At 46.5% G+C, this 10936-nt stretch overlaps 1 protein-coding gene across 2 annotated transcripts in view; it reads right to left on the bottom strand.

Moving 5' to 3' along the window:
* LOC105509781 (chromosome unknown open reading frame, human C18orf8) overlaps positions 1-10936 on the bottom strand; it is a 28790-nt gene that overhangs the window by 3381 nt on the left and 14473 nt on the right. For both annotated transcript variants that reach the window (XM_011939251.1, XM_011939252.1), the window contains 7 exons: positions 9747-9836; positions 9552-9657; positions 8414-8525; positions 4306-4350; positions 3997-4050; positions 2141-2269; positions 998-1104 (listed from right to left, as the gene is read on the bottom strand). In XM_011939251.1, the coding sequence (XP_011794641.1) occupies positions 998-1104; positions 2141-2269; positions 3997-4050; positions 4306-4350; positions 8414-8525; positions 9552-9657; positions 9747-9836 (643 nt within the window). The remainder of the gene's footprint in view (positions 1-997; positions 1105-2140; positions 2270-3996; positions 4051-4305; positions 4351-8413; positions 8526-9551; positions 9658-9746; positions 9837-10936) is intronic.

Here is a 10936-nt window from a genome sequence, read left to right as displayed (position 1 = left end):
CAAAAAAAAAAAAAAAAAAGCAGTTCAGATCCATGCAGATTATGCAATAGCTGTGGGGTGTAGCCTGAGAACCTGCATTTCCAAGAAACTCCAGAGCTGCTCACGTGGCTGGTCATTGGCCCCCACTGCTGAGTCATGATGTTTATGGAGCCCAGTAGACAGTGTGGGACAGCACAGAAACTGCCATTTGGGATCGGACCTGCTGATTCCCATAGCCCAGAACACCCACAGCAATAGGGTTCAAAAGGACTCAGCCATTCCTCATATCTGACAGGGTGGAAATGGACACTGTCCAGGCAACCAGCCCTCTTCAGTGCCTGTCTCAGACCTCTTACCCTTCCACGAACAGCTAAAGGGGACTGGAGTTCTGGGGCTTTGGTTGGTTTAAAACCATGTTCAGCCTAGGACTAATGATATCCTGGAAGTGAAGTAATTCATTCTCCTTGTCCTAAACTTTTCTTCTTTCTGGCTTCAGAAGATACGATGTACGAGTAATACAGTGGAAACTGGTGGCGATAAGCCATGGTTACCACCTTCACTACAAACATGCCTGCTAAGTGCTGACACTGAAGCGTCACTGTCTCAACAGCACGCTCTCTCAACAGGAAAGAAAGGTGTGGCAAACAAATATTTCGAATTTAATTTACTAAGTCCTCACTCTGGCAAAACAGAAAAATATACAAAATATTGCAAAGCAGAGACTGATTTTTCTCATCTATATATACCAGCAGGCCAAGGATCTACAGGCAAGATCAAACACAGATGGGGAAAAACAAAAACAGTGACGGTATGAAGTGAGATGTAGCCTCCAGCTCATGGGATGCAGGGCCCCTGAATTTACTACTCCCCCACTATCACCACCCTGCCCTCTGGCAGGCAGCAAATCTCAGTGATGTTATTCTAATATATAGGAAACAATTTTGCATCATAATGACTTAGAAAATACCAGTGAGGGGGTGGGGGAGGAGGACCCTTTGTCATACTCCATGTAACTCACCATCGCATAACTCTGCTCAGCATCCAAGTACTTTTTATACTCATGGTTGAGTTTATCAAAAACAGTGGCTATCACGGGCAGCGATGCTCTGTCTGACTCACTTAACACTGGAAAGGCACAAGGTTCACACGGATCAAACCAACTTCATGTCAGCCTCAGAATTTCCACACGTTGCTATGATAAAAACTGATCTCAAAAGGTTACCAACGCAAAAGTACCTTTAAAGGACACTCCAAGAAATGCAGTACTTTAAAGACCTGATACCTAGATGTCATTCGCAACCCCTTTCTGGTTACAGTTAAAAAAAAAAAAAAAGCTATAGCAGGCCAGGCTCAGTGGCTCATGCCTCTAATCCCAGCACTTTGGGGAGGCCGAGGCAGAAGGATCACTTAACGCTGGGAGTTTGAGACCAGCCTGGGCAACAAGGCAAGACCCCATCTCTACCAAAACAAACACCAATAGCACATACTGGTAGGGGATTCTTTTTTTCTTTTTTTTTTTTTTTTTTTTGAGACAGGGTCTTGCTCTGTCGCCCAGGCTGGAGGTATACTGGCACAAATGGCTCACTGCAGCCTTGTCCTCCCGGGCTCAAGCAATCCGCCCTCTGCAGCCTCTGGAGTAGCTGGGGCCATAGGTGTATACCACCAAATTCAGCTAATTTTTTTTTTTTTTTTTTTTTTTTAATAGAGACAGGGTTTCACCATGTTGTCCAGGCTGGTCTCGAACTCCTAGGCTCAGGCAATCCTTCTGCCTCATGCTCCCAGAGTGCTGGGATTAAAAGCATGAGCCACCATGCCTGGCCTCAGTAGGGGATTCTTAAAGAAGACACATATGCAGTGACGTGGCTTGGATTTTGAAAGAGGTGTGTGTGTGAAGGCCAGGGGCGGTGGCCCACTCCCCTCCTGTGCGCCCACTTTCATTCAGAACCATCCCATTTATTGTTCTTTTCTCTACAAGTATCTCTACAAGTCATCTTTCCATTTAGCAGCCTTTCCTAGGGGGTCACATAGCCACCCCTCACACAAAGAATGAGGCTATGGATTACAGACAAGGCACAACAATCTGGCCCACACCCCGATAAAAAGTGTTGGGCAGCACAGGCCTCATACTGGAACCAGACCGAGGGGGAAGGATTCAACTTACTCTGTGAACAGACAGACAGGATGACCATCTTGCATTCTTTTCTCTGGAGGAGAAAGTCCATCAATCTTCCTTTGTCTGGTAAGAGATTTACTATGGGCTCAAGTTTCACTTGGAGGTTCCAGAGGTAACCTGGATTTTAAGAAGCAGCAAATACAACAGTATGATGCAAACCCTAACAAAAGCCCAAAAGTGGTTCCCCTAAACATCTGCAGGGCGGGTGGGGGTGGTGATAAATGTAGCTTTTTCTTCCTAACCAAAGCAGAGCCAAGCCATTCAAGAACATGTCTACAGCAGAAGGACTGATGGCCGAACTACTGCACACTTGGCTGACTCTTTCCAAGTAACCTCTGCATTCAGGGGCACGTCAATGGTGTAGCTCCTGGGTCCTTAATTCCAAACGGGGTCTTCCCTAGACCTAGTCCCTCTTTTAACGTTTAAAATAGAAAAAGATGTCAACATGTGGCATCAACTTCAGTCCTGTGCTTTGGTTTCTCCTACAATGGCTCATTAGTTTAAAAGGTAACTCCAGAGGCTCTCAATGGAACATCATAACTCATCCATTCATTGACCCGGAAATGTACTGATCACCCACACTGCCAGCATTTGGTGTGGCCTTTCCCAATTGGAGTTCTGCAGAATGAAGTGCCACATAAAAACTCATCTGGGTGATCCCTTTTTCAGTTGTCCCAAGGCAGGTGCAGAGCAGCTGTACAGGAAAACACCAGCAAGATGCACAGGAGAGAAGTGACTTCATTACACACAGTGGATGCTGACAGCATCAGGGCTAATTCTCTCCTCAAGAATTCTTAGGAATTCCAGAGGAAAGGCAGGAAAATACACAGAGGATTAAAGAGTAACATAGGAAATTCTCTAATACCAGCCTGGCAAGGTATTAGAGAGACAGGTTAGGGCAACATGGCAAGATCATCTCTCTCAAAAAAAAAAAAATTATAGGCCGGCCGTAGTGGCTCACACCTGTAATCCCAGCACTTTGGGAAGCCAAGGTGGGCAGATCACAAGGTCAGGAGATCGATACCATCCTAGCCAACATGGTGAAACCCTGTACCTACTAAAAATACAAAAATTGGCTGGGTGTGGTGGTGCATGCCTGTAGTCCCAGCTACTGGGGAGGCTGAAGCAGGAGAATCGCTCGAACCCAGGAGTCAGAGGTTGCAGTGAGCCAAGACGGTGCCACTGCACTCCAGCCTGGCGACAAAGCGAGCTTCCGTCTCAAAATAATAATTATTATAATAAAAAAACTGGGCGTGGTGGTGTGCGCCTGTAGAACCAGCTACTCGGAAGGCTAAAGTAGGAAGATCGCCTGAGCCCAGGAGCTCAAGGCTGCAGTAAGCTGAGATAGCACTACTGCGCTCCAGGCTGGGTGACAGAGCAAGACCCTGCCTTAAAAAAATAAGATTTCTCTAATAAACAGATTACCCAGGAAGAGACAACTAATAGGCTGAGGCGGCTTCGTCAGCAAGGCCAGAAAGAGGAGCACACCTCCCGGGCTCGTGCGGAACAGAAAAGGGCACGGACACCGGAGGGAAGGTGGATGGGAGAAACGAAGGGAGACGGGCTGGGGTGGAGTCTGGCTTTCCAGGATGGGCTTAAGCAGGAGAACGGCATTCTTACAGGAGAACGGCATTCTTAGTTGTTGCTTTATTAAAAGTAGTATATGTTCTTGATAAAATGCACATATAGTAGAAAACAGTATAAAGTGAAAAAAAATCCCATTCCCAAGGTTGAAAGGAGGGGTCACTGCTCGGAGATTCACCTTGAAAATGTCCCTGGCTACAACTGGGATCCACAGTCAACAAGCCCCATGTTCTAACACGACAACTGTCCCGCTGACCTACCTTGGCTTGCACTGATAATGATGTCAGGTTGAAAGACAATCCAGGATGAAGAATCCACATGTTATAGGAAATTCTAAACCAGGAAAAGATGAAAACAGAAGGCAAAACCAGTTTCCATTAGCACACGCCCCTGCCCCCCATGTGCTGAGTCCACGCTAAACACGGGGCCCCTGGACGGTCAGGGAAGCCGGCTGCGGGGTGGCTCTCAGAGCATTCTTCACAGCTGCCCAGAGGAGGGCTTCAGGACCACTCTGTAAGGGTGACCACCTGCCCTGTTGTGCACGGTGCCAACGCCTTAGTAAAGGATACAGAGTTTACACGGAACAGGAGACTGGCTGGTCACGGCAGCAGGACCTACAAATTGAGAAAACGTAAGTGCGACGCTGCAGCCAGAAAACTCTGCGAATGCTGGTACTCACGACGCAAAAGTCAGTACTTTTTAATGTCGTGACAAAATGTTCATTCAGCTGTAGTTAAGGAAGAAATGAACTGTTCCATCTCACTGATAGCACATACGGGGAGGAAGGGGAAAGAAATTGAAAACAATCCAGGAAAATCTCACCAAGAAAAAGAAAGCACGTCAAGGCTTCAATCACTGTGGTTTGGGTTTTTTTTTTAAATAACCAAAGATGACTCATGATCATTTACAGATGCACATTAAGGAACTGAGAAATCTGCTTGGAGGATTCAAAATCAAATACCCAGATCATCCACAGAGAATGTTTCAAATAAATGTGGCTTGTAGCTTACCGCAGCTTAATTATCTTTTTTTTTGAGGTGGAGACTCGTTCTATCGCCCAGGTTGGAGTGTACTGGTGCGATCTTGGCTCACTGCAACCTCCACCTCCCAGGTTCAAGAGATTCTCCTTCCTCAGCCTCCCAAGTAGCTAAGATTACAGGCATGTGCCACCACACCCAGCTAACTTTTTTGTGTTCTTAGTAGAGATGGGGCTTCACCATGTTGGCCAGGCTGGTCTTGAATTCCTGACCTCAAGTGATCCATCCACCTTGGCCTCCCAAAGTCCTGGGATTATAGGCGTGAGCCACCGTGCCCGGCCTTTTTTTTAAAGACAGATAGGGTGTTGCTCTGCTGTCCAGGCTTGAGTGCAGTAGTTGATCACAGCCCACTACAACCTCGAACTCCTTGGCTCAAGTGATCCTCCTGCCTCAGCCTTCAGAGTAGCTAGGACTACAGGCAGTGACCACTGGAACAGAGCTGCTAACTTTTTTTTTTTTTTTTGGAAAGACAAGGTCTCTCTATGTTGCCCAGGCTGGTCTCAAAGTCCTGGGCTTAAGTGATCTGGCCACCTTAGCCTCCTGACGTGCTGGGATTATAGGCATGAGCCACTGCGCCCGGCCACTTAATTATCTAAATAATTAGCTTGATTATCCATTGCTTAGAGTAGGTCCAGGCACAGTGAGCTCGTCTGGGAAGCAGACCCCCAAAACCTCACATGGCGGGGACCCTTAGCAACCAGTTAGGCAGCCCCACAAGCTAACCATGACCCCTGGTTCTGTTCCAATTACCCAGGTGCAATCAAGGCAGGTTTCGATCAGCTGGTCAGAGAAAGGGTCATTGTGAACAGACCGCCCAAAGCCAGGGAAGAGCCCAGGCAGACAAGCTTTGGCGAAGAACGCTCGCACTTTGGACCTGAGGGTCAAGGTCTGCACCGAGTGCACAGCCCTCATCTTTGTGTGGCTGACCTGCACACTGTCAGGTGACAGCTTTCATTTTCCAGGCCCCCCAGATGATCCTAATATGTAGTCAGATTGAGACCCACTGTTCTAATAGGCCCAAAACAAAAAGAAAAAGGGTGGCTGACTCTTTCCAAAAGTGCTGGTTATATCTTTCTAAACGGGCCCATTCAATTCCTGAGCACGCCCACCCAGTGGCAGCACAGTGGGCAAGACACATGGATGCTTCAACCTGCCAGGGCTCACAGCCCAGCAGGAAATGAAAGTCACTAACCTCTGAAAATGCTTTGCAGCCCAAACCACCTAGCTCCCCAGACCCTCGGTGGATTCCTGACTTCCTCCTATTGATCTCTGCACTGGCTGCTACTGTGACAGCCTCACATCTGTTCCCTTATAACCAGATGGTTAGAACCTGATGCCTCCTAACTGGTCCTGCACCACTGGAACAGAGCTGAAGGTTCTAAGCCAGGGGTGTCCAATGTTTTGGCTTCCCTGGGCCACATTAGGAAGAAGAAGAATGGTCTTGGGCCACACATAAAATACACTAACATAATATAGCTGATGAACTTAAAAGAAAATCATTTAAAAACTTCATAATGTTTTAAGAAAGTTTAAGAATTTGTGTTGGGCTGCATTCAAAGCTGTCCTGGGCCGCATGTGGCCCACAGGCCGTGGGTTGGACAGGCTTGTTCTAAATGTTGAGTTTTTTTTCCCCAATTCACCAGCAGTTACGTTCATGCCAAGTGGGCAGCAGACACAAGACAATCACTTGGCAAAATCTGTTCTTTCAATGCTAACATTATTTACAAAGGAAAAGGAAGAAGCTCGAGAGAACACAGGACACCAAAAGACCTAATCAAATGTCTGTTAAGAACCAGCTCCTTCCTCCAACTGTGTCAGAAAGTAACTAAGCTTTTGGCTGATCCAGCAAGACAGGGCAGTCGGGCTAACGATGCTGCTCTTGCTAAACTTTCAGCCAGAGCCCGATTCTGAATCTCCTGGGTGAAAGGTACAAGGAAATCCTGACTGCAGGCTGGGTCAACTGCCCAATGCTACCTGACAAAGAATAAAATATTAGTACCAGGGTTCCAAGTGTGAGCCATCTGACTACATCTTGTACACTGAAACCTCAGACTAGCCAACTCGGCACTCCAATCTAATTCAAAAGAGAACCGGGAGAGACTGCTGGGAAGGACAGGCACAGAAGACAGACAGACCCTGTGGGAACACAGTGAGAAGGCGGCCATCTGCAAGGAGGCCTGCAAGCAGGGAGGCCCCAGAAGAAAGCAAACCCACAGACATCTTAATCTTGAACTTCTAGCCACCAGAACTGTGAGAAAATAAAGTTCTATTTAAGGGAAAAAAAAGAGAGTGTTGAATATTCTTTCCGTTCTATGTTAAAATCAATTACACTGGGAAAAGGCAAAATGAAGCAAATAAATGACTTTCTCTTTTCCTGAATTCCTGGCCTCCACTCTTCTGATTTCCCAACCCCACCTCTCCAGGCAGAAGGAGGACTGATTTGGGTAAGACTAAGAGCCACAGCCAAAGCACTTACTGTGACTGTCAGTCCCAAAGAATGCAATATTCATCATCACTGTCACACGGAATGTGAGGAAGAGAAAAGTGATCCCAGGTTAAAGTAACAAGCATACAGCCAAAGTTAATTTCAGTGTTACAGAGCTCAGGCAAACAGAAAACGTTATGGACGTATTCAATATTAAAACATCTTTCACCATCAATGAGTAATCAAAACTATCCATTCTACAGCTCAGGTAAGATAAATTATTTCCTCCCAAGGGACATTCATCTAGCTTAGAAAATGCTTTTTTCACAACATATTTCACAACGTAACAGTAGTAGTTGCATTTTTTAAAGAACTAGAACAGGCTGGTCACGGTGGCTCACACTTGTAATCCTAGCACGTTGGGAGACTGAGGCAGGCAGATCATCTGAGGTCAGGAGTTCGAGACTAGTCTAGCCAACATGGTGAAACCCCATCTCTATCAAAAATAAAGAAATTTGGGCCAGGCGTGGTGGCTCATGCCTGTAATCCCAGCACTTTGAGAGGCCAAGGCGGGCAGAGCACTTGAGACCAGAAGTTCAAGACCAGCCTGGCCAACATGGTGAAACCCCATCTCTACTAAAAATACAAAAAAATTAGCTGGGCGTGGTGGCGCATGCCTGTAATCCCAGCTACTTGGGAGGCTGAGGCAGGAGAATCACTTGAACCTTATCTCCTCTCACAAGTATTTAAGCAACTGAATACTTGGTTCAATTGCTTGAATACCTCACAACCTCGAATCTTGTGAGAGGCGGAGGTTGCAGTGAGCCAAGATCACGCCACTGCACTCCAGCCTGGGCAATAGATTGAGGCTCTGTCAAAAAAACAAATTTTAAAAAATATAAAAATTAGCTGGGCACGGTGGCGCACACCTGTAATCCCAGCTACTTGGGAGGCTGAGGCAGGATAATCACTTGAACCCAGCGGGTGGAGGTTGTAGTGAGCCAGGATCACGCCACTACATACCAGCCTGGGCAACTGAGTGAGACTCCCTCTTAAAACAACAAAACTGGAACAAATGGCCCCTGGCAAAATCAGACAGATCTGGGAATCTCTGTTTACTCCTCACTCCACTTTTAATGTGACTCCCAAAGATCATGGTGAGAACACAGCCACGTGGTAAAATGGCAGCACAGACTCCTCTACAGAACCCGTTACCTGCGATGGGGATCTGATAGGGCTGGATCGATCGCGCGGGAAGCACCGGGTGGTGGAAGGTAACGGAGCCGTCAAACTCTCCCCGTAACTTGATATCAAATATTACCGACGTCTATGGGGGGAGAAAACAAGACCGAGGCCAAAATGAATCACAGTTTGCCCAGTCCCTTTCATTCCATCCCATCTTGCTGTTTAAATCAGTTTAAAAGCCTGCATTTGCATCTCCTCCCTACAGGCTAGTTCTTGAGGAGGAATTTGTCATTAACATTACAACTCTCTTTTACTATTTTTATCTCCTCTCACAAGTATTTCCTGCATTTATGACATGCTTCCTTTGACAAGCTCAAAGTGAGCTAAGCAGATCTCTGTCATTTCCACTGGAAACATCTTCACGTGTCAGAGAGTTAGCGTCGCCACCCTCTGGGAGGGGAGAGGAGGGAAGCGGCTTCTTTATACCAGAGGCCCAGCCCACAGGACCCATTCTAGCTGTCCCGGTCCACACGGCCTCAAACCCATTACCCCCCAGCACTATCATCCATGCTCACAATTGCAATAGAGAGTTCATGTACTGGTGGAATGGAGCGGACTCCCACCTCCTTCCAAGGTCAAATCTTAAGTGTTACTTTCTGAAACAGTTTTCAATTATCTTTAATCAACTGACACAATCACTGTTTTCTAAACTACTTAACCCATTTCCATCTGGAAGATGAAAACTCTTAGCATAAAAAATAAAAATGCACTTTCTAATCTTACTCAGCCATTTTGCCAATTTTTTTTTTTTTTTTTTTTTTTTTCAGGGACAGGATCTTGCTCCATCACCCAGGCTGGGTGCAGTGGCACAATCTCAACTCACTGAAGCCCCGACCTCCCGGGCTCAAGCCATCCTCCAGCCTTAGCCCCACAAGTAGCTGGGACTATAGGCGTGCACTACCACACCCGGCTAATTTTTTTATTTTTTATATAGGTGGGGTTTTGCCATGTTGCCCAGGCTGGTCTCAAGCTCCTGGGCTCAACCAGTCTATCTGCCTTGGCCTCCCAAAGTGCTGGGATTACAGGCGTGATCCACTGCACCCAGCCGCCAATTTTCACAAGGCTTTTAAGCAACCTTAACTTTGGTAGAAACGCAGACAGCTTGTACCTCTGTATCCTGATGATGCACGACTACCAGGTTGTCCACCACGTTCAGGGCAAACTTTCCCGTCCTATTTAACTTCAATATGTGCATCTTTTTACAGGCACCTTCTCTGTAGGATAGAAAGCAAAAAAGAGATCAACAAACTGCAGCTCACATTTTAAAATCACAGAGAGAGGGGAAACAAAGCATGAAATCTACCGTGGCAGATGATAGAGGACCACCTCCGCTCCTGTGCTGTTGGAGGTCCGAGAATGATGCCTCAAGAAGAGAACATACAGCTGCCCGTATCTAATTAGGGAACAAAGAGTCGTAAATCACATCTGGCCATTCAAAATTCCTTTATTCTAAATGGCATCACCATTAAGTAAATTATGAGATATTCATTTAATGGATATTCTGCTGCCAACAAAAATGTTCACAAAGAAACATGCAGTTACTCAAAGCCTATTATAAAGTTAAGTGGAAAAGAGAACACACACTAAATACAGCTTAATCATAATCTTTTAAAAGAAAACCCCAAACCTAAGCATAGAGTCTAAAATGATTAGAAAGAAACACATGTTAATAGTTATACTTGAGTGATATGCTAAGTTCATTTTCTTCTCTTTCTGTTTTCCAAGTTTTGTATAATGAATGTATATTCCTTAATAACAAGAAAATATAATCACTTTTTTTTTTTTCATTTTTCAGAGACAGGGTCTCCCTCTGTCACGTGCAACCACAGCTCACTGCAACCTCCAACTCCTAGGCTTCGGTGATCTTCCCTCACCTCAGCCTCCCCAGTAGCTAGGACAACATGCACATGCCACCGTGCCTGGCTAATTTTTAAATATTTTTGTAGAAACAGGGTCTCACTATGTTGCCCAGGTTGGTCTTGAACTCCTGGCCTCAAGGCGCTCCTCCTGCCTTGGTCTCCCCAGTCACCCAGTCACTGGTATTACAGGCGGGCGCCACCATGCTCAGCCTCTTCTATTTAAGTGCCATCTAATAAGTGTTGCTGTGAACAGTTCCTGAATGCATACTCTAGTCCAGTGGTAAACTCTGTGCTGGGCCTGCCCAGGGACAAGGAGACCAAGGTGGGAGGGAACAGGTCCCCACCTCCACTTCAGCCAGGACTGCTCTCACTTTATCTATTGTCCAAACAGGAATGCTGGTTGGGCACGGTGGCTTATGCCTATAAACCCAGCACTTTGGGAGGCCAAGGCGGGAGGATCACCTGAGCCCAGGAGTTCAAGGCCAGCCTGGGCAACATGGTGAAACTCCATCTCTTCAGAAAATATAAAAATTATCCAGATGTGATGGCATGCACCTGTAGTCCCAGCTACTCGGGAGACTGGGGCAGGACAATCGCTTGAACCTAGGAGGCGGAGGTTGCAGTGAGCTGAGAT

This window comes from Colobus angolensis, unplaced genomic scaffold (assembly GCF_000951035.1).
Source record: "Colobus angolensis palliatus isolate OR3802 unplaced genomic scaffold, Cang.pa_1.0 Scaffold18, whole genome shotgun sequence".
Taxonomy (NCBI): Eukaryota; Metazoa; Chordata; class Mammalia; order Primates; family Cercopithecidae; genus Colobus; species Colobus angolensis.
Note: the sequence above shows the minus strand (reverse complement) of the source record. Positions and strands in the feature narration are given on the sequence as shown.